Genomic DNA, 27,494 nt, shown 5'->3' with positions numbered 1-27,494 from the left:
TAGAGACTAACAAATTTATTTGGGCATAAGCTTTCGTGGGCTAGAACCCACTCCATGCATCTGATGAAGTGGGTTCTAGTCCACAAAAGCTTATGCCCAAATAAATGTGTTAGTCTCTAAGGTGCCACAAGGACTCCTTGTTGTTTTTGCTGATACAGACTAACACGGCTACCACTCTGAAACCTACAACTGTCCTAAAAACCCTGCTAGATTAACTGCCATGTGTAATAGAAAATCACAGTAATAGCCTGGATTTTGATGAAGCCTGTTTTCAATTGCTATAATCTGTATATGTGTAGTTCTGAACTTTTACACATGTGGCTCTTCCTTGTAACTTGCTTTTATAATTGTTTTAGGATGAAGATTATATACAGTCATATAATGAACAACAAGAACAGGAAGAATATGTAGCTGAAGAGGAATTGGGGGAGGTCGCTGATTCCCAAACACCTACAAATGAATCGGAAGAGGTATGTAGTGCATCTTACAGAAATCTTGAAACAGCTGCTTATTGCAGAATTTATAATAATTTAGAATTGTTCAAATTGCTGGCTAAGAATTAATGCCAATTGGCTGCAAGCTGGCTAAATGCCAACAATTAATTCGTGATATCATCACTTTGTTTTTAGGATGGATGGTATGTTGCAGAAATGTTTTACTGTCCTTTGCTAGTTTTGCTAGCATCTGTGTTCACTTTTTTCTAATGACACTATTGGATTTAATTTTTTTTTTCTGAAAACCCGAAGGCAACAGATAAGTGTGAAGGCCGTATTTTCTTTAATGTTTACACAATTGGAGTTTTTAGGTGGGAGAATGATGATAATTCAACACGGTATCAGTGATCTTATACATACAGTAGAATCTCAGAGTTACGAACATCAGAGTTATGAACTGAGCAGTCAACCCCACACCTCATTTGGAACCTGAAGTATACAATCAGGCAGCAGAGATTTAAAAAAGCCAGTACTGTTAGATGTAAACTAGCTTAAAAAAAATTTTAAAAAAGGGGGCGGGGGTTAAAAAATGATTTGACAAAGTAAGGAAACTTTCTGTGCTCGTTTCGTTTAAATTAAGATGGTTAAAAGCAGCATTTTTCTTCTGCATAGTAAAGTTTCAAAGCTGTATTAAATCAATGTTCAGTTGTAACCTTTTGAAAGAACAACCATAATGTTTTTTCAGAGTTACGAACCACCTCCATTCCTGAGGTGTTTGTAACGCTGAGGTTCTACTGTATATCCCTAGTAACTATAATGTGACACCTCCCTGCCCACGTAAATATATTGGGGTCAAGATGGTAAAATTTTCAAAAGTCCCTAAGTCCCATATTCAAAGGAAATTTAAGCATTTAGAAGCCTGTGTGTCATTGAAAGTCAAAGACAAAGACCCATCTGGTGCCTTATGTGGGAGCATCTTGTGCATAGGTATGAAAACTCTATAAGCTTCTCCTTGCAGTTTTTTCTTAATTCTTCCATCAGGAAAGAAGGTGTTCCCCTCTTGCAGAATTAGACAGAGGCTTGATGCCAAAAATCCACAGGTATTTGCTCACTAGCTAAAGTAGGAAGGGATTGTACAGACTCTACAACATTAACTTGCAACAGATTCCTGGTGGGGGTAGTAAGGAGATTTGTCTTCTGCCACCTCCCCAGGAATCTGCTGCAGTATTACTGTTATCCCAAAGTTTAATTTATAGGATCTATTGGAATACTCATTGAGGTGAAATCTCTGAATTTTGGGTCTAGTGTATGCTAAAATGCTTGATTGACCCAGCCATGTTGCTTAGGAGTGTGGAAAATCCACACCTCTGAGGGATATAGTTAAGCCAGCCTGACCTGGTGCAGATGGTGCTAATTCGGAAGAATTCTTTGGTCGATCTAGCCTCTTGGGAAAGTGGAATACCTACGCTGACGGGAGAACCTCTCCCGTTGGTGTCGGTAGTGTCTACATTGAAGTGCTACAATGGCGCAGCTGTGCCTCTGGAGCAATTTGTGTAGATGAGCCCTTGGTTCCCTCTTCAGAGTACTAATCCATCAGCAAGTTCAACCCCAAGAGGCTCAAAAAGTGGCATTTTTGTTTGTATTCTCACTCAATTTTAGAACTTTTCAGTCTCTAGTTGTATCAAATAAACAAACTACATTCGAATAATCATCTTTGGTAGATTAATATTTAATAAACATTAAGTCTTAGTAATGTTTTATAGATCCATTTAGTAATACTTCATTTTGTGCATTTGTTGGCCTATAAACACCCTCCTTCTGGTACTCTGCTGTACTTTGACTATCCAGAGCCAAGGTCTGTGTATTAACTGATGAAAGCACAGTCCATCATGTTATTACTTAAATCAGACCATTGTGTGTAATTAACACCTTGACAAGTATTAAAAAAAAAAAAAATTGTTGTGGAGCAGAAACCCAAAATGTATTGCGTAATTTGACCTCAGCAGGACAATGAAAATGCCAGTCTCCAAACTCGCATAACATCCAGTCGTCATACAGTTTGAAACTAGATCTTTCAGCACGTGAAACTCTTGAATTCTTCAGCTTTCTTTCTTACTGTTAAATATTCTGGAGGTCAGAACAGAAATTGTCCTTTGCACCCTGGTGAAGCACAACCTTTCTCTTTAGGACCACCAGGGTGTAGCTGTGGGTAAATACTTTGATGCTAACAGATTCCATCTTATGTGCAATATGAGCCTACTTCAACATTTGTTGCAAAGTTATAAATTCATAGAGGGGAAATGATCTCAGTAGTAATTCTTTCAGAGATTCTTCTGGACAGCTAAAGAAGAATCAGAGGCTAAGCAAAAATCAGATCAGTCATCATGAGTGTACAGTTTGAGACCTTAGAGGAGTTGGTTTGCTGTTAGGCATAATATGTCGTAGACTCCTTTCCAGGAACAGCAGAAAAATTTAACCAGCTTGAATCCACTGGGAAAATTAGACAAATTGTATAACTAGAAAAGACATAATTAGTGAGCTTGCATATATGCACCCTGTATATACTTTATTATCTACTTTTTCCATCAGCTCAAATCCTTGGAGATTCTTTTTAGTCATTGATTTAAAGCAGATGTCAACCTGTGTACGCCCAAATTTTGACCTACCTTAAAACTGACTAAAAATGTACTTGCTCTGTAGCCTATATTTTGAAAGAGAAACTTCAGACTGCTTCCGATTTATAATTTGAGGACTTGCCTGCCTGCAGTTTTTCAGTAAAAGCAATTTACTAATGAGCTCTGTTCCTTTATTCAAAAGAGAATCAATACATTCATGGTGTGTGGTGTTATATGGCTGTGATCTTAGCTGTTTATGTTCTCGCTATTGACAAAAATGTCAACAGTATTTGATCTTCATTATCAGTTTGAAAATGCAATGTGACCAAAAGTGTTGGTAACTGAGATCCACCTCTTAGGTAAAGAAAACATTGTTTTATTTGTCCTGCCCATTACTATCCTTCCTCTCCCTGGGAATGGAGATCCTCCCCATTCCTGAACAAAGCTGGAGTATTCATTTCTGCTACATTTCCCCTGCCTTTCCTCTCCCACAATCATTGCCCCACTTTCTGGTTGTAATCTGCTGAGTAGAACTTGCTTGTGCTCATCAGTGTGGCTCCTATAGCATCTGGAGATTCTGCTGTTTAGCAGAATGCCAATATCCGAGTGACAAAGCAGAAGTTAAATTTGGCTCTCCAGCATGGCATGGAGTATTAATGCTAAGCCTTCCACATTTTTAGTGGTTTAATGTATGTGCTTGAATAATAGATGTATTGTGTTTTGACCTCTGTTGGTCTGATACCTGAACCCCCAGCTTCAAGCTCTCATTCACTGAAGCAACTGAATGCTTCATGTTGATGAAGACATCTCCATTATGTTGATGGAGAATAAGTTTTGGATTATAGTTATTTATTTTTCTCTGCATAATCCTTCCACCTCCATTTGGGGATGCATATAATTCTGTCCATGGTAATTAGTTAGTGATTTGGGACAGAAATACTGTTGAGTCATGAAGTGTAGCCCACCCCAGACAAAATGTTACTCTCATTGTGCTTGTGGCCAGTCCTCACAAAACTAGAGGTTTCTTTGCTTTTTGAATTGGAGTTTTGTTATCTTTTGGAAACACTTAGGGGTCAGCAACCTTTCAGAAGTGGTCATTTATTCACTCTAATTTAAGGTTTCGTGTGCCAGTAATACATTTGAACATTTTTAGAAGGTCTCTTCCTATAAGTCTATAATATATAACTAAACTATTGTTGTATGTAAAGTAAATAAGGTTTTTAAAGTGTTTAAGAAGCTTCATTTAAAATTAAATTAAAATGCAGAGCAGCCAGGACCCGGGGACTGTGAGTGCCACTGAAAATCAGCTCGCATGCCACCTTTGGCACCTGTGCCATAGGTTGGCTATCCCTGACTTAGATTATCACTATATTGTAATATGCTTTTGTTATTGTGTGCCTAACGGCACTATTCATAGACTAGGACCCCCACAGTGCTAGGTGCTGTACAAACACAGAACAAAAAGATGATCCCTGCCCCAAGGACGATATAAAATACCCCTGCCAGTAAGATAGAATCCGTTTACATGAAGTTCCTTATCACAAAATAAATTTGAATGAAATCTAATGCTCTCTTGTAAGAATAAAATCAGAATATATATATTAACTTTTATCTTGAAATACATATTACCCGTAAACTCTGTATGTAAATACTCTATGAACATTCATTTTGTTTTAAAAAATAATTTCACTGCACATGCCATTATATATTTGGTATAAAAGATAAGAGAGACTGCTAAAAACAAACTGCAACTGTATTTCTCTGGAAGTAATCCCTACAGATTCCCACTCCTGGGTTTCTAGCCACAGATGTGAGATTCAACACATGACTAGAATTCAAAAAGTTAGAACTTTTGGAGGAGTCACTATCATAAGACCCTAGTGTACACCCAGAATATTATGTCTCTTGTCAGTTACTTTTCAGACTTAAAAAAGCTAATACAATTCCAGCTCTCACAGGGAGTTTTTTTGTTTTTTGGTGTCTCAAAGTTCTGCATTTACTGAGTTTTAATTACAGGGAAGTATATTTCCTTTTGCTAAAGTGGGTTTTCCTTTTTGTCCTAGCATTCTTTCCTAATTTAAAATGGGAGGAGGGTTGGCACAAGGAACTTAATTTGGGAATAAGAGGTCATATTTTGGAAATGTATTTTAAACATGCCTAGGGATATCCTATTTATATTTGCTTGTGGGGTTATGTTTGCTGCTCTAAGCAAATGAGGAATCACTGAATATATGACATCAAATATACAAAACTGGACTCCGGCTTTTACAAGTTGTCCATGAATAGTGAATCTCATTAATTTTCACTGGATAGATGCCACTCAGAGAGACTGCTCTGTGGTGAAGGATTTATAGATCCAACTCTTCTATATTATAGAGCTAGAAGTACATTCACATTTTTAATGGGCTAGCAAATTCCCCGCCCCAAACCTAGACCTTTCCTGGGCAAACTTTGTGCCCCTTGCTTACACGGAGTAAATATTGCTATAGTTTATTTGTACTGTAGTGCCCAGGGGCCAGCCAAGAACCATTTTATTAGGCAATATGTAAATATAGAGTAAGAAGTCCCTACACCGAAGAGCTTGCAATCTAAATAGACAAGATTGACTCAGGAAAGGTTGAGGAAAGGTTGTAACATACAGAGGGAACACAGTGATTGCTTGCAAATCTCATGCAATTTCCTTAATTTTAAAAAAAAAATTCTGTGGGGTTTTGTTAAGAGTTAGCTAAATGGAGAGCAAGGAAGGGAGAGGGGAAGTAGAAGGAAGGGGAGTAAGCCAGATAAGATGAGAGAAGAGGGAAGGAAGGGAAGAGGGGAAGCATGGAGGACAGCTACAGAGAAGATTGTGAGAGTGTTGTGAGGGGGTTTGAAGCCAATAGCTAACTGACACAGGAGAGAGAGTACAGTAGAACCTCAGAGTTACAAACTGACCAATCAACCACACACCTCATTTGAATCCGGAAGTATGCAATCAGCCAGCAGCAGAGAGACAGACGTACAAAAAAGCAAATACAGTACAGTACTGTGTTAAACGTAAACTACTAAAAAAAAAAAAAAAAAAAAGGAAAGCAGCATTTTCCTTCTGCATAGTCAAGTTTCAAAGCTGTATTAAGTCAATGTTCAGTTGTAAACTTTTAGAAGAACCATAATGTTTTGTTCAGAGTTACGAACGTTTCAGAGTTATGAACAACCTCCATTTCCAGGGTGTTCGTAACGCTGAAGTTCTACTTTATCCGGAGTGATATGCTGGTATAATTTGGCTTGTAATTTTTAAACTTCCTTTACGGTCTAACAAAAAACAATTTCTTCCGAGCGTTCCACTGAGACAAGCTACAAATATTGCTTCAGAGAATGTTTGTTTTCCATTAAAGCAGTCATATTCAGATCTCAGTGATTCGGGAGCCTGATTAGCCATCAGCGTTACCCAAAAAAGCCACAGTATTGTGAATTCAATGTTTCGTTTATTATAGTACTATATTTTTGAATTTAAACCATATGACAGGAAATATTTAGTTTCTCTCTCTAATAACTTAGACTGGCTGATAATTAAATCAGTGTTTTAATATCACATCACGTGCTGCAAGGAGCCAGAGGAGGCACATTAAAGAGCCACTTGCGGCTCACAAGCCTTAGTCTGCGTATCATTGTCTTAAAGTATGCACAGTCCAATATCCGGATGTCATGACATCAAGCAGCCAAATAATGTTGACAGTTACTTTGAGTGTAATCTCTTACATGTTAACTGTATTTCTGTAGAAGTAATATTATTGACTGCTTTTACCATATTATTCAGAATGTGACCTTCCTTCCCAAATTAGAACTCATAAGTCACCTTTTACTTAATTTTTCCAATCATGTTGGTGATTAGTATTTATATGTCTAAATTCTGCTTCAAATTGATATGAGTTTCTTTTCTTGATACACAGGCATGTAACTTTAAAAACAATGATAGTCTGTGACTCCTTTGAAAAACACACAAAAACAAACTCTCAGGTTGGGCATCAGTAAGCCAGTTTCTCAAGGGTGTCTGCACCCTGCCACTAGTGCTAAATATGACTAATCAGCAGTGGAAATAAGAGTGATGGTATGATGTAAAATAAATAAATAAATTGGGGTCAGAAACATGGGTTACTTGAGCACACAAAGGTTTTTATTCCTTTTCCTGAGGAGCTGAAAGATTTCTTCACTATGTGTGGATGAATCCATATCAGTCAAACTGGAAGAATTCCTCATGTTGAATTTGACAATGAGGTTGACAAAAGGTTTTTTTTGGTGCATACATGAATTTCCTTGAATATTAGACTTTTTGGCCTGTTCTGTATTCATCCGTCCAAAACTGGAGGATATTTGTACTGGCAATGATTAAATTGCAATTCTTCACCAACCCTTTCCTGGAGAGCTCCCAGAATTGTTTGTGAGGAGTTGCAAGTTTGAAGTCCAGGCTGCAATAATCAAAGATGTCAGCCTGCTGCCAAGTGTGGATTGCTGATCTAAGCTGGACTTTCTCTGTTCTGGAATACTTAGGCCAGAACCTAAGAGTGGTTTGGCAGGGGTCACATATCCAAACCCAAAAAACCCAGATTACTCATCAATTCCACATTTTGAAAAGTAGTTTTACAGTAATCTGTTTCTGTAAAAAAAAAAAAAAAAAAAAAAATATCTGATTACGTGTAAAATAATGGAACACAATAATAAGTTAACAACCCTATAGCCAACATTATAAATGGAACCCCTCATGAATCTCATGGGCACATGCTAAAGGGTATAGAAGGCTTCTCTTTGTATAACTTAACTTGCTGGACCCTTTAAACCATATATTAGGTGATGTGATTAAAATATGAACAATACAAACATTAAGCAAGAGAATTTTTCATGCAGAAGTGCTGCATAACTGCTAAGTTCCAAAGTCTCACCTTCTGGCACAAGAAATTGCTTTACTCTCAGATGATCTCATTGTGTAGAGTAAAGTTTACAAACTTGATCTCCTCTCAGGACTTATGCTCAAGTTTGTAGATGCTTTGCCCCAAAGACTAAAATCTGTCTCTTATACACTAGAAGGGAATCTTAAAAAAAATCCATGAAGAGTTGATGAAGCTCTGCACCAGAATGATCCAGTTCCAAAATCTTACATTTATATATGCCACCATCAAGAATTTATAAAATAAGTATTTGAAACACATTTGAAACACATATTTGCAAATTGACAGGGGTAGGTGTAGTCTTTCTGCCTTCATTCCCTTACCTAGAAAATGGGGATAGCATTCTCTTTGACTCGTGTATATAGACTGTAAGCTCTTTGTGGCAGGGACTGTCTCTTACAATGCAGTCATGAGCCCAGCTCCATGGTTCCACAGGGGAGTAAGGGAGTGACAGGAGCTTCCTTATGCCCTTGGAGCAAAGGGGAAGCAGGACTGAATTGTGACTCTTAAGTCCCAGTTTAGTCCCTGCCCTGTTTCTGGGGAACAAGGCTATGGTACTGCTCCTTATTCAAGCTGGATTGCAAGGTGCCAATCCAGTTCAGTTTGTATAGTACCTAGCAAATGGGGCCCTGATCTTGGTTGGGGCCTCTAGATATTAATGTAATATAGAATAATTATATCTATTATTTGTTATGTGTACCCCACATAATGCTAGGAAAGGGTTCGCAGACCTCAAAAGGAAAAGCTGGCACTATCTTGGAGACATAATTAGAGCTGCTGATTGAGGAGGGGAGAGTCCTTCATCTGGGGCTCACTGAGAGGGAAGCATAAAGAAGTTGGGATTTCTCACCCCTGCTTCCACCCCTGCTGTCTTGTGAAGACTAGATATAGGAAAGGTGTTGCTGAGTTCTATGACCTAACTATATGTTCTGGGGAAGAGCTGCTGAATGAATTGCCTTGCTTCCTGGGGAGAAGAGAGCTGAGCTGGACTGAATGGAGGCCATGGGTCACCGTTCCATTTTAACTTTTTGGAGAGGGATTTGGATGTAGAAAGTTGTCTTTTATGGACTTGGAACTTGGTTGAAAAAAAGTTGCTGTTTGTACAGTTTGGAGGTTTGGCTGAGGAAATGGCCACCTTCAAGCTTTGGACTCTCCTGAAGTATTCGAGAGCTGTATACAGTTTGAGCATGGGCTGAGGAAAGCCCTTTCACATTGTGTGGGCCTTTACAGGAGAGAATCATTGATGTTGTCTGGATGCTGCTTTCTTTCATGTAGGTTGGGAACTGTTAAGCAACCCTGAGTTGACCAGACTAGTCAACTGGCCTCACACACAAGAATTAAATGACTATTTAAGGACACATAGAGGTGTACATGGTTAGAGCGTGCTCAATAAAATCTTTTGGTATAAAGTCCTAGAATCTATTAATTTCACTCCAAAATTCTGCTGTAACTCCACACATCTTCACTTGTGTTCTGGGTTATACTTCATGTATTCATGTAGTCTGAAAAACATTTTTGTGTTTGTTCATCTTCTTGTGAAACAGCTCAACCTGTTTTGAAAAGCTAAAGAAATTCCAGTTATAGTTGGTTAAACATAAATTATTCCCTACTACAAAAACTGTAGCAAAATTGAAAAAAGTCTTTTGAGAAGAACAAATGGGATGTAGATTCATTATTAATTTCAGTAACCCTTCTTAGAGCTATACATGGGGAATGTGTGGCTGATTATCAACATATTTGTGTTACTATCACAACTAATGTATCTCCTCCAACAATACCTATAATAAGGTTTGGATATGGGTCAGCTGGTTAAATCTCACACGCTGGCTTCCCTTATTTCTTCCCTTCTCCTCCATTAGCTTTTTGTATTCTTCTTGTGTTTGATTCTTAACATTTGTGTGCATGGTTTTTCATATAGTGCTATAGGTGGGTTTGGCATTGTACAAACAAAAAGTGAATAAGACCAAAAAAACTACAAAAAAGTACAGAGCATGGAAAGTAAGCAAAGATTAGATAATGCATCTATAAAATACAATTGAGACGCATTCATTTTTCACAGAAAATATGTATAATTGTCTCGTGTGTTTCTCATGGTATGATTTTTGTTAATAATTTGTATTTTTTACTAATGGACAATTTTGTAAACTTGGAAGTTTTTCAACAGATACGTCTTTGTTTAGTTTATTAAAATTCTACAAACCTTCATATTTCATTCCAAAATATTTAAATACAGCTGTGGCAATATGATTCATGAGCATGCCCACGTGGAGTCTCAGGGGTACGCGTTCCTGTAAATGGATCAGATTGCATGATTGAGGCCTATTTCTGTAAAAACAGTGGCAGGGAAAACATGTCAGGTAGGAAAAGACATGAGGGAGGGAAAATTGACGTCAATGAGACTTGTGCTGCCAAGTCACTTAGGTGCTTTTGAAAATCCCTCCCGTAGGTGCCTAAGTATAGACTTGGGGAGCCTAGCTTTAAGTTTCTATTGTTGAAAATTTAGGCCACAATCATTAGTAGAAATGCCTAAGTTTAATAGGTAACAGGAGTTTTACAGTGCTTGGGTGAGCCCAGACATTGCGTTATATTACCTCTTACCAGAAAGTAGAGAGAGGAAATTCAAAGTGACTTTTATCCCCATAAGAGAGACAATAACAGTTGAGCAATCAGGTCATTGCTGTTAAACAGAGCAAAGATCCGGTTTCTTTTCATTTCCTGTTTCTTTATAAGACTATCTTGACAGTTTTAGCATTCATTGCTACCTTTTGAGGTAAGAATCACCCTGTGAGCTTATCCATCCAGATTCTAGGTACTCTATTTTTTTTTAAAAACACAAGCATTTGGGCCTGGGCTACAGAGTTTTACAGAGATCCCCTGTGCCTTCCCTACTTAAATCACAAGAAAATGACTCATCAAGGCAATGTAAAAAGAAAAACAAGATGCAACAGATGTGGTTTAATTTGGCTACAACTTTACTAAATTAACATACCTGGAAATACCCAACAATAAATTCCGTAGTGCAGGTCATCATTAATTCTTCTCTTAATCATATCCATCTCTTTGGAAGGGCTGCCATCAGCCGAACAACCCTCCCCATGTATGAAGACTAAGGGACCTGGAAAAATGGAGGGGTTGTTTCCCGACTATACCAGATGTTATCAGCCCCACAGCACCTTTTTCTGGCTTTCTTAGGGGATGCCTCCTCCTAAATCCACTTCCAACTCCTGTTTATTGGGGAATCATATCCCCTCTGTAATGAATACTTGTACTGGACACCTACCGCACTTGCTACCTACTTAGCTGCAATATCTTGACCTGATCTCTGTATCTATCTCACTGTATCCCTGATCTTTTTGGGGAAGGCAAACCCCCCCCCCCCACCTCAGCCAGTCTAGTGGTGAGAAAAAAATTCCTTCCCAGCCCTAAAAGAAAAAAGGGGAGTAGGGAAAGTCCAAAGCAGATCATAAAACGTGGTCCTGCTCTGACCCCATGGGTCGGAGGAGGGTGCTGATGATTGGTGATTGATGGGTAAGAGTTTTGTCCGGCATGCATGGTGTGTAAATATATTCTCCTCCTCCTGGTGCATGTGATGGGACAGAGGCCATTTCCTAGTCCCTACTTGGCTCCACTCAGAGAAGTCTGTCCCCCCATCTTCTATTTCCTTGTAATCCAGATGTAGTAGGGACCCTTAAAGGAGCTCCATCCTGATCTTCCTGTTGCCTAGACAGTCATCGCATTCAGTTGCGGTGAGGACATTAGGCTTGATGTGTGTTGCCTGTGGAGCTAACTGGCTCCTATGCATTCCTGCCTTGCCTCCTTTCTATTAATTACTACTTTAAGCGCCCAAATTTAGAAGAGACAATCATGTTTTGCTTTAGTATGTTCTTTCTGTATTCACCAAACAGAAAAAAATGTCATAGTTCATGTGTTGACTCTAAAAAGAACTAAAAACTGTATGTGTGAGACCCAATAAATCAGGAATCGAACTGCTAGTATGTAAAAAACCCCCAATCCCAATCTTTCATGGCAAATAATGCTATATTATAATATTTTAAATTTCAAACTATAAATCAAATTTAAGCTGAATGTAACATTCTTAACTTTCTGTCCACCATCCCAGGTCAGGAAAAAAATTTTTGGGGTGGGGGTGGGAGGACTGGGTGGAGGTTAGACAGGCTGGAGAGACACACTGACACTTGGGACATGGTTTTCTGTGAATAATAAAGGTTTGCTCCCACAAGAAGATCTCAAATTTGACTTGAGAACAAGGGCATAACGTTCCAGTGTGCAGATTTAGTATATTAAAATTGGGTACTGCATAACAGTACATTCTTTTGATGAGATGAGAAACTGCTCAATTTAAACTTCATTTCCACTAGAATATTTTCTCAAGACAAGTAAAACTGTACCTAATCAAAGAAATATAATTTAGAAATTGTGAATTACCTAGTCTTTATTCTTTCATGTTATTGACAATTGCTCTGAGTCATAAACACTAAGAATAATTAATTTATTCTTTTAATGTTTTTTGAATAATCCAAACAGATGGTATACAAATCCTGAAACTATGGAATAGTCATTCTTCTACATGTCATCACAGGATATTTGATGCGGTTTTAAAGCTGTGGACTAATCAGATTTGGTTCTGATAGGATATTCAAAATACCATCCTAAGCATTGTAATAACAATACAAGATATGTTCCAAGAGTTTGGCTAGAAAAGATTTACAGAAATCAATTATACCTGAGATATGTAGCTACTGTATATTGTAGCCAAACAAACCTATAAGATATGGTGAATCACCTGCTGTCCCCAAATGGTGCACAAGAATTCTTTATAATACCAGAAAGGTACAGGCAATGGAGCCCTTATACAAGACATGGATTTGTTTTTGTTTTGTTTCCTACCTTGACAAAGATTCTTTCCAAAATGGTCATATTTTTAGCATGTTGAAAATCTCTCTCAGACAGCGTAAGTTTGTACCTGTCTTTTTCTCTTGTGATGCAGGCAGCTATTGAAACTTTGGAACTTCAGGAGGAAACAAAAGAAGAATCTGATGAAGAGGAGGAGGAGGATGAAGAATCTGGACGACTACGTTTCAAAACTGAACGAAAAGAAGGAACAATCATTAGGCTCTCAGACATAACGAGAGAGAGAAGAAACATTCCAGAAACTTTGGGTAAGATTCTGTGGCAATGGATTAGAATAAAAGACTATAATAAAAGAAAGGAAAAGATTGGATTACTTTAAACCCTATTAACCAATAAATGTCATTCTTAAGGTAAAAGAATGTAGTCAGCCATAGACTCTGCTTGTCTATATCCAAGCTGTCTAGTCTTCTGCAGCTTGTTTTCCTAGTAGCTTTAGTTCTCCATCTCCTTCAGAATATCAGAAAAAATATATGCTTTTTCAAAAGCCAATGCAATGTATATTAATGGAAGCTTTTCAGATTCCTTAAACCTGGCTGTTCTTTAAACAGGGGTGCTGGAACAATTTTTATAGTGGGAGTGCTGTGAGCCATTGAACCAAACTGAAAATCCTGTATATAACGTAAACCACTTCAAATCACGGGGTGCTGCAGCACCCTTTTTTCCAGCACCTATGCCTTTAAACAACAATTGGCTATACAGTGGAAAAATTCCACTACTGTTTTAGTATTTCCACCTTTTAAATGACCCCCTCAGATTTTCATGCTTGGTGTAAGGCTTACAGTTATAGTAAACATCACACTAGTTGAAAGCAACTTGGTATGGTACGCTGGCACACAGCGTATATCCAGCTGCACTGAATGTATATTTGGCACGTGTTTCAGCACTGAAGTGGGAAAACCATTATGTGCTTAATCCTAATAAGACTTTTTAATCAATTAGCTAATAAACTGTTGTGACGTTATGTGCGATTTCAGTGAAAAAATTATAAATTGATTTTCAGCTTCCCCTTATTTTCCCAGTTTTAGTCCATCTGTCCAAATAAAGTCACAGTGAGGTATCTTGGAGAGGGGTTCATTTCACCAAATCTTTTTATGCTCTGGATGCTGAAATATTTGATATTGTGATATAAAAAAATCCCTTGTCAGTTGGGGATCACTGAAGCCTCTGCTTATGTTGCATTTCGGATAATGGCAACACTTTTAGTATATATTGATGCCACAATCAATACCAGCATCTGATGCCAGAAGTGCATAGTACTACTGGGGTTAAATGCTAACACACAATGATCTAGAATCAAGACTGCCCAGATTCAAAATATGGCAGTCCATGATGATGATGATACAGATGCTGGAACACCTTTGGAAGAAGTATTTGCCGTTGCACAGTGCTCAGAGTTCTACTGCAGAAACTAAGTATCAATTCAAACTGTGGAAAAAGGTTTGGATGTCTTCCTGAAGAGAGTCAAGGTATGAAGCAGCTAACCCGAGAGGGAATGGAGGTAGCTTATCAGATACCGTTGGTCTTTAAGGCATTGAGAGCAGATGGTGGTGACACTGATGCTTGCAGATATGTATGGCTGCACTCATCAGATCTTCATAAAGACTTTCCATAGGATGGCTGGTCCCTCTTCAGACAAAGAGGGTGTCAAGGGAACGGCCTCAGCCTGGAAGTTAGCCTACATAGCTAGGGCTGAATTCAATAATCAGGCTGCTTTTGCTTTCCTTCCAAAGAAAGCCAGTGTCCTAAACCTCCAGGTTTTTTGAAAGGTCTCATAACAAGTAGCTAGATGGCCAGTGCTTTCTTCAGAGAGCATTTTTATGGTGGGAGATTAAGAGCCTTTTAACCTTCAATAAACACCAGTTACCTAAGATCCAGCAAGGCAACAGATCTTGCTTCAAATTGCCCTTCTTGAGATTCCTCTACAGTTCAACAGTAAGAGGAATAATGCTGCAAGAAATTTGATTCTTGGCAAAAAGTAATTGAGTTCATGCTATTGAAGAAAGAAGGAAAGTTTTTATTCCAGAAGTTTATTCACTACGACAAATCCTGTCAGCAAGGACTGGGCTACTGATGTTGGCCTGATTGGTACAACAAAATTCATGGCATGTGATCCATGTCATACCTCAGTGGACCCTGAGATTTCGATAGTTTCAAGTCAGGGGAAGACTCTTATTGAATCTTATTGACTCTTATTGAATCATGCTTGTTTTGGTATTTCAGGCAAAATCTTTAATTAGGGAAAGACTTCCAATCCACATTATTATAGAATGATGAATGCATCCTGACTAGGATGGGACGAGCTTTCCAGAGGGGCTTCACACCAAGGCACTCAAATAATAATGCATAAAGGGTATAGAGATGAGTGAGATGTGATACGTATGCACAAAGTACCCTCAGATGTGTATGCCTTCTCTACACACAAGTGTGTCACTGGCTCAATTAAAGTGATTTTTTTTAATGAAATTTGTTAAACTGATGTAAACCCTGGCACAGAATTGGTATATAGCTGCCTAGTATTAAGGTAAATGGCAGCTGTAAACAGATTTAAGTGTATCCAGGTGGTTTTGTAACAACTGTGAATGCTTAAGGCAAAAGCTTAAAGGGAAACAGTGCTTTTATATTACAGTTTTTGTCAAGTTGTTGAGTTACTTGATATATGGCTCAGATACAAGCAAAACAAGGTAAAATGACTATCCAAATATGAACTAAAATAAATGACATTTGGTTAATTCTATTTTTGTATTTTTTGCCAGTTGCTTTTGTTAGAACAGTTTCTGTAAATGTGATTTGTTTAATTTTTGTTTTTGTTAATGAAAGGACATACAGTAACTGATACTCTAGCCGTTACACTAACAGCAATGCAAAATTTGTCATTTGCATATAAATATCAGCCCTGCTCTTGGGATTACTGTTAATAGATATTACTGATTTAAAAATGAAACTTAGTTGCATAGCTACATCTCTTTACTTTAAAATCTGGACATAGTTGAGAAAACACTTAAAGAGAAATTAACATTTCAGTTGAAGTTACAAACGTAATTTCCATCCTGTCACATTTTGGTGACCTTTTGTGACAGCTTGTCTCTATTGGAGGGAAGCATTCTTACTTGCTGATTAAAGATGTCATTTGAAACCATTTTATTACCAGGGGTAGTGAAATTAATCTTGACACTTAGAGCCACTAGAAAAATAATTGCTGATTCACTACATTAACTGTGTATGTGTATGAGAGAGAGAACCGTGTAGTCAAGATTAGAATGTGTGCTGGGAAAATAAATATATAAAAGATAAAAATTATTCTCTCATGAATGGTGTTGAAACTTTTCCTAAATATGTGAGTGTGTGTGGTTTTTTTTAACAAAGAAAATGTAATAGGTGGTTTTGAAAAGATTTTAGGGAGACATGTTAAGGAAAAGATATAAAATAAGTTTCTGAGAATACTGAATTCATCCTTTTAAATAAAGCTTTTTATTTATTATTACCATGTAGAATTATTGACTGGCTGTATAGAATTTACATTATGGATGGATGTATACAACAGACTTATTTATCTTTAAGGAAAGAGGGGGGGAGATAGTTACCTTATTTGGCCTGGTACAATCAAAACCCAACAGCATACTTCAAAGCAGCTCTGCTCCGGTCTCCTACTCTTCCCAGGAACTCCTCCCTCAAGGCCTGATTTAAAAAAAAACCAAACAGTATGGCTTCCACACTTATGGAAAGTCATACACAAAGCAGGTGGAACTATTAGTGATGCTATACTGATGCTGATGTCAGCAATAATATGTACAATGTAGTCTATTTACTCTTGGTATAACATCTCACTTTGAATATACTGAGTTTTTGGTCTGAAATATCAATGTTTAATTAAATTTGTTGCCCTTTCTCTCACACCCATGCAGAAACATGTAATGTAATAAGGTTACACGTCTAAGTGCTCAAATCACAAAATACGCAAAATGTCACAATTTAACCTTGTCCCATCACCAACGCATACATAGCACCCAGTTTCTCCCTTTGATACATCCATGGCACTCCTGCTGAAGACAGTTCATGTTGTGCATATGTGTATAAAACAGAATTATTCCCATGGTAATTTACAGTATGTTTATCGGCATTGTTCCAAAATATCCTGTGCATGCATACAGGATGAATGAAGGATACTGTGAGAACCTTAACTTTTACATTATATGACTTTTGAGTGTTTAGGGCTCTGAACCGCCACATAAATGTACAAATAGTGTACTCTTCCATTGTGTGGAGTCTTAGGCCAGGCCAACACTACAGACTTCTATCAGTATAACTGTCGCTCCAGGGTGTGAATAATCCACACCCCTGAGCAACATAATTATACTGACCTAACCCTTCTGTAGATATCACTATATCAGTGGAAGAGCTTCTCCCGCTGCCATAGCTACCACCTCTCGGGGAGATGGATTAACTATGATGACAGCAGAAGCTCTCCCGTAAGCATAGTAGCATCTTCACTAAAGTGCAACGGTGGCAAGCTGCAGCACTGCACATGAAAAGAGGCCCTTATTGACTGCAGTGCGATACCATGCAGATGCACGTTTGCGGGGCTGGGGCATAAAGTTTGAACCTCAGGTTGATTTCTTTGTTCTTATAGGAAAGAGAGAATTAAAACACTTAATATCTCTGCTGAGCTCATAAAGTGCTTCCATAGTCCCACAATCAAAAATTTGTTAAATGTTTCTAAAACTGCAATGAAGTAAACAAAATCGTATCCAGATACTCACCATCCTCACAGTACGTGTGTCGCAGTACCTGCTGCAGTTTGTTGCAGAACTGTACCCATTGTAACCCTGTTTTTACACTCATCATTCTATGGAACTGTGTTTGTTGGCTGAAAAATGGAGCAAGTTGTCTGTGCTTGTGTGACCTAAAATACATTTGTCAGCTATTATGGTTTTTTAGTTCCTTGAGTGGAAATAATAGCTTCCTCTACAGTTTAGACACTTCTCCTTTTCCTCAGTTTGACCACTTTTTTGGAGACCAACACAACTGAAATTTGAACCTTGAAACATAGCATGGGCATTATCCTGGACACACAGGAAGAAAGATGAGAGACAAGGGATGTGATTTTAACTCGATCAGAACTTCATTAATTCATCTGGAAACTACCTGGCAATAACGTGTCCAATGCAGTTTGTCCTTCCTTCCATAATCTATTCCATCTGGTGAAGGGCTGCTGTCAGCTTCCCAAACCTTTGCAACTGCTCCCAGCAACCCTCTTCTTGTATGAGGGTTAAGTGGCTGGGGAAAGGTTTCGAGAAGCACTTTTTAAAATCATTGGTGAGCATCTTTAGTAGCATATTAAGATTTTAGCAAGGTTGAAGTCCTGCCCCCTTTTTAAAATCACCTTGCACATTCTCCTTGATTGTGACAGGGCTGCTGTTCTCCCAAAGCCAGGTGCTGGGTAAGAAGAGGAACCGCTGCTGCTTAGGGTATTGCTGGAACTTTTAACATGGTTGTAGCTGACTAGTAGAAGCATACACCATCAAGTCATCCAACTTTTCCTTCATGTCCACTGGGCTCCATCTTCTCATCAGCAACTGGCAACAACTCTGTGCAAATGTATAATGAATGTTAGGGTGTCTGCAGTTTTTGCCACTTTTTGTAATCCTCGTCAAGTTCTAAACCCTTTTTTAAGGGCCTCCTAAAATATTAGGCCACTAGTTATCTTTTCTGTTGCAAATATACAGCCTTCACAATCCAAACACGCAAAATATCTCCACCCAAATAAGAATAGCAGCAGGTTCCTTCTGTTCCTCCCACACATACACACATGCATGCCTCAATCAGCTGTGAACTTGAAAGCTTAATGAGATCACTCATAAGTAAGTTTAAAACAGTGATTTAAGTAGCTTTGGCTATTACATCACCTGCCATTTTTGTCACATTCTTACTTTTAGATTTTTCTCCCCATGGTTATGTGAAAGACCCATACAACATGGAAAAATGACTCAGTAGGAGCAGTAAAACTGACTTATACCCAGCATGCTTTGACATGCAAACTAAACATTTTTCTCTCTAAACTTTCAATTTTAGGTATTATTTGTAATACCAGTTGAGAAAAATGTTTCATACAGAAATGTGACTATCTTGATGCTGTCCCTTTAAATTGTAACATTAAACATGGATTATTTCTTTTTATTAAAAAAAAAGGGGGATTCGTAAGTTCATTTCAGGGTCCAGCAAATACATAGTCTAATGGTGTTAAGTTTGCACAGTTAACAAGATAAAGGGAAGAGTCCATTTCAAAAGCAGCACCGTATTATTATTAGTGATATTTTAGTTAAGCGTTTAGCTTATTATATTGCTTGTCACTAACTGGACCCCATTAAAATGTACAACATATAAAGTATTGCCTGGTGCATGCTGCTGGTGAAACCTTCGCTCTATGTCCTAATATTTAGTACAGACTTTGTATGTTAGTCCACACTTCCACTGTAATTTAGTCCCCTGACTCATAGTTATCCCGGTTAAGGGCATTGCCTTGGGTTTTAACTTAGTTCCAGGTCCTAGTAGAGTATCATCTACTCTGCAACATTTAGCCACATTATAAACAAACTGGGGGCAACTGTTGTAACCAGGTTCTCAGTTGTAGATGGGCCCAAAATCTATAGTATGTGTTTAGTCTTTGTTTGTCCCCTGTAAAGTTCATCCCTTTTTTTGAGCCACATATGCAGGAAAATAAATGGCATAAGAATGTGTGTATTATTTAGTTTTCATATTTCTCAAAAATGGCATTAGCTGAATATGTTCAAAAAAGGTCTTTGACATAAGACAAATGCACAGAACAGAAGGTGAAGCATTTGAAAACTATGCTTATGCATAACCTTTGCTGTAGTGTTTCCTGATGCTTTCTTTTCTGTATGCCTTTTCTGTGGATAAACAGAGAATTAAGTTACCAGTGCTGGCAGTTTAGTTCCTTTCACATAACAAACTTCTTCAACAACAAGCAACAAATGTAAGGCAGACTTCAATAGTAAAATAACATTTTCCTCCGTGTTAGTTTCATTAACCTGCCACTACATGTTTACCTTTGCAGCAGATACAAATACACAAAAAGAAAAACATTGATTTTGCTTTAATGAAATGTTAACATGCCATTGCCACCTTAAGGTGATCAAAGAGCCTGCAAATTTTATCTTGGTTGTAGTGACACTTTTCTCTACTTATAATGGTGTCCTTTCTATCCTCACCGCAAATACCTAACATATGCATTTTTCCCATATGACAGAACTCTCAGCAGAAGCCAAAGCAGCGTTATTTGAATTTGAAGAAAGGGAAAGACAGCTTAAACAGGGACGCTACGGCTCAAGGAGAGGAGGGAGGAGAGGAGGTTCCATAATGTGTCATGGAATGGGAGAACAAAGAAGAGACAACAATGAAAGGGGAAGAATGAAGGATCACAGGCCTGCGCTGCTGCCAACGCAGCCACCGACAGCGGTAACTCAAATACACAGTATTTTCTTTATGAAATTGGTACTTTTAAGAAAGTAATTCTGGCAGTTATTACTCTGATTTGTAGATCTTTGTCACTCCTTGTCTTTCAAAACTGGGGTGAATTTTAGAAGAATCTGTACTATTCTTAATCATTCACAAAGATTTAAAAAACCCAAACCTTAATTTACTGCTTCCCCAGTGGACCTTAATGTAACATGGGCTTCTCACAGTCTTTTGATTAGAACTTGATGCACATTTTTGACCAAAACATTTTTAAGTGAAAAATACAGATTTGGCAATGCTGAAATAGTCCCCAAATTCATAGATTTCCGTGTATTGTTTGTTTTGGTCAGTGAAAAATTAAAAAAACAAACAAACAATTTAATTTAGACATTTTTTGCAATTGAACTGTTTTGAATTTTTTCATTCAAAATGACTTCTTGTTTTGAAATTTCCTTTAATTTAATTTTTAAAAAATTAAAAATGTTAAATACTCAAAATCAAAATGAAACATTTTGTTTGATGCAAAACAGTTTTTTCAACTTCTCGATTTGCTGAAAATATTTAATTAAAAAAAATTGTTTGACCCAAAACTCATCTTTTTTTCCCCTTTTTGGTCTTGCCAGCAAACTTAAAAGTAATCCATTATTCTCCCAACTATAGCTGTGATTGTGGAAGTATGAGAAGGGTCACATTTCCACTTCAGAGTTTGAGACCTTGGTATATCAAAGTATCAAAATGTCAAGCATTTTTCAAATGACGCTACCAGATAATCAGGATCTCTGTTTTTTGCATCAACAGAGAGGAACAGGTTAACTCCAGTTGTATAGGGAAGCCATCTCTGCATTTGAGATTGTTCAGTCTAACATTACTGATTGCTACTTACCCTGGCATGGAAAAAATGTGACCAGATAATTCCTTTTCTGTTGAATTCATTCTGGTGACTTTCAAGACTCTGTTAAAATAGTGATGTGACTTTATTTCTTAAAACTGAGTCTTTTTATATTTCTAATATTGTACATTATGCTGAGGGGAAAATAAAAACCTAGAGCTTGTCTATACTACCATTTTTGTTGGTATAACTTACGTCGTTTAGGGGTGTGGAAGAAACACACCTCTGAGCAACTTAAGTTACACTGACAGAAGCGCTGCTGTGGACAGCACTATGTCGGCGGGAGACCTGCTGCTCCTGACATAGCTACCGCTGCTCGTGGAGGTGGTTTTATTATGTCTCCCGTCGACATATAACGGCTACATGAGCGATCTTAGAGCCACGCAGTTGCATCAGGACAGCTGTGCTGCTGTAAGCTCGCTAGTGTAGACAAGGTCTTAGAGAGGAGTCTTCACTCACCATGGAAATGTAGGCACCTGTGGGTTAGCACACAGCAGTTTTACTTCAGCAATGCTACGCAACCGTTTTCTAAGATTGCAGGTGAAGTATAACTTCCGCAATTGAAATTACAGGGGAATTTCGGTAGGCAGATTAGTTACCCACATTGGAATTTGGCCAAGTTATTGGGGTTAATGCCTCTGTTATGAAAAATGCCATGGGAACAACAATGACAACAAATGATAAAATCTTAATTTAATGTCTTATCCAAAAGAGAACACTTGAGTGGTGAAAAAATATCATTAATTTTTGTTTGTTTTTTGTGAAGTACTGTTATCTGGGATCCCTGTTCCTAGATTAGTCTGTGTATGGGTATGATAGAAGTGATGCATTAAAGGGAGGGAGCAAGGTTTTACATGGAAAGATTAATTAAACCATAACAGATTGTTAGTAGATATTGCTGTAATACTTGATGGTTCAAAACATACATGTCAATATTTCATGCTTGTAGAACAGATTGAGGGTGTGTGTGGGAAATAAATCACCTTTGTTTTTTCACCTATTATATTGCTGCAGTCTTCAATTAATTTAATGTATTTTAAATTAAAATCTAATAATTTTATTATAAGACTTTCTGTGCTCTATCATCAAGGTATCAAGACACATTTGTTTATGTACATCTGTGACTCTTCATGTGGAGAAGCCCTATCCTACGCTTCACATCCCTCCCACCCAATACTTTGAAGCTACTTGTTCAAGTCTGAAGGTTATGTTTAGTTAAATGTGACTTGTCCATGCAGCTACATCCTTTAGTGAATCCAAGTACTTACATTGGAACAAAGTACAACAAAAAGATGCCAGTTTTCTTAGCGAGGCTCTACTGCTGTACAATGATCAGATGCTAGTGGATTTATTATGGTATCTAAACTGTGCTTCCCAGTGACACATACAAACAGAGCTAATTGTTTGGTACTACACTGCAGTTGATCATCACTAGTAACACAAGCCATTCTTCACCATATGTGTTTTTTTCTCTACTTCTGTTCATTTTCTGATACCTACACCCGTACTTGACGGTGACATTTTATTCTCATCTGTCTTTTAAATTTTGTTTGGATACTGGTAACATTCCATGTGCTAGGCTCTGGCCCTTTACTACTTGTTTCCTGCCTATTTTCCTTTCGTGTTGACATTTTTTTGCTTTCAAATGATTCCTTCCATACTTGTAGTTCCAGTAGTTTCAGCTGGTTTAATGATAGGAATAGGAGGTGTCTTTCTGTGAAAATTTGGCCTCGAACATTCTCAAAGAATCCAAGTTGTGTTTTTTGTTACTGATTTTTTTTTTTTTTTTTTTTTACATCCGTGTACTTGGATTTTAACCGAATGGATTTTTTTCTTTTTGGTTATTTGCAGAGTCATTCACAGAGGTTAATTCCTCCTCACCAGCAGCAGCCTATTAGGAGTCTGTTCCAGCAGCAACAGCTACAGACGCTGCTTCCTATGCAGCATCAGCACCATTCATCTCCTCCTCCAGGACTACATATGCCACCCCAGATGGAAACACCTGGAATAATGATGACTCCACCCCCAGTGACACCCCAACAACCGAAGAACATACATATAAACCCACATTTCAAAGGGACAGTAGTGACGCCTGTGCAAGGTGAGTGTTCTGAATATTGTAAGTTTTGTGTTAGTGTCTCCCTCTTCCCTGAATTGGCAATGCTATCTAAAGGATTGGTTTTCTGTGGTCATTCAGTCCTAACTTACACAAAAACTTATTTCAGGCTAAAATTCTCCTTGCTTAATCATAGAGCAAATATTTTGCCAAAGTTAGTAGTTTGTTGAAAAAACAAAGCCTCTTCCACTTCTAGCTCTTCTTTAAAATGACGCTTAAGGTAAAATTTGCATTATCCTATAATAAGGAGTGATTGAATTGCCAACTGTAAAGAAGATATATTTAAATAGTGGACATCAGTTTTCAAGAACTGGCTAAGCATTGCAGTTTAAAATTTCACAAGTGATATTCTAGCTTCAGCCAGGCACTCTCAGAACATCCATCCAACTATTTGTGTGTGAATATACTGTGACACCTCTCAAACTGCAATTATCATGTGAAAGGTACAAGCGGCATCCATTTTATTTATGATGAATTTGAAAAGATATGCTCTGCTTGTTCTTTTCTCAGCTCCACTGCTTTTAATGGATTATTTGATTCAAAGCCTGAGAATCAAACACTTTTTCCATAACTTATTTAATTCCAGCACTCATTGCTGGACAACTTTTAGTTGCAACTTCTTTGGCTGTGTTGAATATGAGGCCATGTCTACACTTAATGGAGATTGATACTGCTGCGATCGATGCACCGGGGGTTGATTTAGCGGGTCTAGTGAAGACCCACTAAATCGATGACCGAGCTCTCTCAGATTGATTCGGTACCCCACCAGAATGAGAGGAGTAAGGAAAGTCGACAGGGAAGTGTCTCCCCTCGACACACCGCAGTATACACACCGCAGTAAGTTAACCTAAGCTATGTCAACTCCAGCTACATTATTCATGTAACTGGAGTAGCATAATTTAGGTCTCGTTACCCCGGTAGGGTAGACAAGGCCTGAGACTAAAGAAAAGCAATAGTTGTATAATTTGAAGTCTTTGTGACTGTAGTCATCACTAGAAAAAGCAAATATTTTTTTACATTCTGATCTGATAGATATTTTGTCCTCAAATGAGCAGAGGTCCTGGCCTGAAGCTAACTTTCTGCTTATCATTCTGTCAGATAAAGGAAAGTTGACAGGACTAGGCTTTGCCAATTGGGAGAAATCTCAAGTATGTTAGTCCTGTACCAGATCTGCTTCTCACAGATAGATTTCAGAATGGCTGTTCCCTGGAGATTATTTTAGTTTTCCATATCTAATAAAAGCCATACTTCCCACCTATTCAGTCAGTATGTTGGAATAACTGCAATAGTTCAGAAGCTCCTTAGTCTTGGATGAATCTCTTTTGTTCATCCTTCTAAGATTTCCAAAGCAACTGTTGAAGGTATTTGTTTTATGAAAAGCAAAGAATCACATTCAGCCTGTCCCACACCTCTTCAACTAGTCAATGAAAGTTTTAAATCCAGATGGACAGCCTCCCTCTTCTAATTCTAGCATACAGCATTTGGGGATTTTTGCTCTGTCTGACTTCAAAAAGCATACCAGCACATCCTCCATCCACCCTTTTATGGCTTCCTTCTTTATATCAGTAGTTACAGGTACTGTCAGTATGCTGCTCACGTTGGGCCTTGCCACAGCACCCATAGTATTTTCTAAATCTTGGTCATGCCAGTGATACCTCTTTATCTCAAATATGGCTTTTGTTGTCTTGATTTGTTGATCAAAATATCTCCTTTCAACATCTTTCAATATCTCCTTCTTGTATGCTCTGAATATTCAAAGTTCAAAATTGATTTGTAATTTCTTTTCAAAAATTCATCTCTGTTCAAGATCTCTTGTGTGGGAGCTCATTTTTTTTTAGCCAGTGAAGGTCTAGCTCTATTCGCAAGAGGTAGGCACCTGAAGAATGAGTCTTGTAACCTTTATATATTAGAATTTCAACATGACAAAGTCTTTGCCTTCTGGGTCTTATGATGATTTGTGTTGACACAGTTCATTGATCTCCTCTTCTTCGTCTTAAACTCCAGCAAATCTTCCTTTTTTTCTGAACTGACCACCAATAAGACAATTTAGCACTTGTGTTAGTGGACAAGCAGAAAACTGCTAAATACAGTCCTCTATGTAGACCAAAATAATAGATTCTAGCCTGTTTGGTTGAAAATCCTGGTCTGTTGAAATGGCTTTAACTCAAATCCAGCTATCCATCATTCTCTCAGATTTTAGGAGTAGATTACTGTCACTTGAATGCCTACAAAGTGTATACTTATGGAAGATGATGACAGGACGTCAGTAGTGTAAATTTTGAAGGGGGTGGGGGTCAAAGAATGATACTCTTCAATGAAGAAAAATACAGTTTTAGTAACACACATCCAGCACAATTAGTTGTTCAAGCAGACTGACTGAGTCACCATTCCTTTAACTCAGGTAAATGGGAGACAGAGACCCAAATGTTAAAGGAAATTTAGACCTATTTTCCCAAAATAGGTGTTTGTATTGGGCATCAACAAAACAAAATATTTTTTATGCTCAGTTCCTGATATCTCTGTATGGTACCACAAAAGCAAAAAAGTGGTCAGTTGACAACTTCAGCATGCGGTGAATGGGTCTTTGACTGTATGACTTACAACTTAACTTATTGTCAGAGTGACCTGCAAGGAAGAGCGGGACCAAGCCAGATTGATACTGAATAGTTCGGCTCCCTTGTTGTTCAGTATACTTTCGTTTTCTTGGTGAATCAAGATGGTACCCTGCCCTCCTTAGTTCATTCTGGCATTCCCAGACATGCAAAAGGTGCTTATGTACTGCAGTGATGTGGGGTATCATACAAATTTAGGTAGATGTTTCACTAAGTTCATTTGAATCCATTCAGTCTGAAATGTGCTTCCTGGAAGCTGAAGTACCAAGATTTGAAGCTTTGGGTACTCAGACGAGCATATTCTGTAAAATTTAGTGATACCAAGTCACTAAAATTTTCTTGCAGGACAGTCTGGAATTTCTGTCAAGTGATTTTATTGCAGGGCTGAGCCCAAGTATGATTAGGTCTCTTTACTAAGGACATTTCTTCTAAACAGAAATAAGGGAAACTTACTTTCTTACATTCCTATTTTCTGTTTCTCTAAATCTGTTTTCATGCGTGAAATCTTGGGAGGAAATCGTCAGAGAGAAGCCAGCCAGAGATACCAGCTGGTAGGACCAGAAACAGCCAAAGGAGAGAGAGCTGCACTTTGGGGGAGGGGGTAAAATGGGACCAAGCCAGGGTCATCCTTTGCCCCCAGGGTCCTGTGGACCTGGAACTGTGAGGGAAGACCCCCTTCTCTGAAGGCACTAGGCCCCAGGCAGTACCTACGGAGATGGGTTCCCCTCGGGGTGTCACTTGTAACAGGGGTACCACTGAGCCCCCCTGACCCTCCAGCCTTGGCTCCCTCTCACAGTGCTGCTGTGAAAAGTTGCCAGGCTCTCCAAGTTTGCTCTTTCACCAGCGTACACACAGGTAGGGACCCACCCAGCTGAAGTATTTACAGGCTGCTGTGATCTGCTCTGCATGGGGAGGCTACAGCTAAGGAACTGCCCAGCTGATCAAGAGCACCCCTCCCCCTCCCTGGAGTGTAAACCCAAAATTATACCGTCTTGCGCTGCACACAGATCTGTACAGAATAAGATCATGAAATTTTCCCCCTCCCTCACTGTGAAGACGGAATATACAACACACATTTGCCCCAAGATACAACTCCCACACACTGGTTTGTGATAAAGCAAAACAAATTTATTAACTACAATAGATAGATTTTTAAGTGATTAGAAGGGATAGCAAACGGATCAAAAAGCAGGTTACCTAGCAAATAAACAAAAACACAATCTAATCTTAATTTACGAAAGTGATTGGATATAAGTAGCAAATTCTCATCCTAAATGATGATTTAAGCCAGCTGCAGAGATTCTTAAGGGGCCAGCTGCCCTTGCTTGCAGCTTGAAAACCCCAGTTCCTTTCACAGGCTAGAAATCCCTCTCGCCTGGTCCAACACTTCCCCCTAGTTCAATGCTTGTTCCTTCAGGTGTTTCCAAGAGTCTTCTTTGGGCAGGGAGTCAGTGAAGAGCCACAATGATGTCACTCCCCTGACTTACCTTTTGCATATGGCAGG

General features: G+C 38.3%; 1 protein-coding gene across 3 annotated transcripts in view; it reads left to right on the top strand.

Annotated features, from left to right (window-relative positions):
• The window catches only part of RBM33 (RNA binding motif protein 33), a 145,473-nt gene that overhangs the window by 28,197 nt on the left and 89,782 nt on the right, over positions 1 to 27,494 (top strand). For all 3 annotated transcript variants that reach the window (XM_048837598.2, XM_048837597.2, XM_048837599.2), the window contains exons 6-9: positions 357 to 470; positions 12,977 to 13,148; positions 20,165 to 20,373; positions 23,114 to 23,363. In XM_048837598.2, the coding sequence (XP_048693555.2) occupies positions 357 to 470; positions 12,977 to 13,148; positions 20,165 to 20,373; positions 23,114 to 23,363 (745 nt within the window). The remainder of the gene's footprint in view (positions 1 to 356; positions 471 to 12,976; positions 13,149 to 20,164; positions 20,374 to 23,113; positions 23,364 to 27,494) is intronic.

The sequence above is a fragment of the Caretta caretta genome, chromosome 2 (assembly GCF_965140235.1).
Source record: "Caretta caretta isolate rCarCar2 chromosome 2, rCarCar1.hap1, whole genome shotgun sequence".
In the NCBI taxonomy this organism is placed as follows: domain Eukaryota; kingdom Metazoa; phylum Chordata; order Testudines; family Cheloniidae; genus Caretta; species Caretta caretta.
The sequence above is the reverse complement of the archived record's forward strand: the minus strand, read 5'-3'. Positions and strand labels throughout refer to the sequence as shown.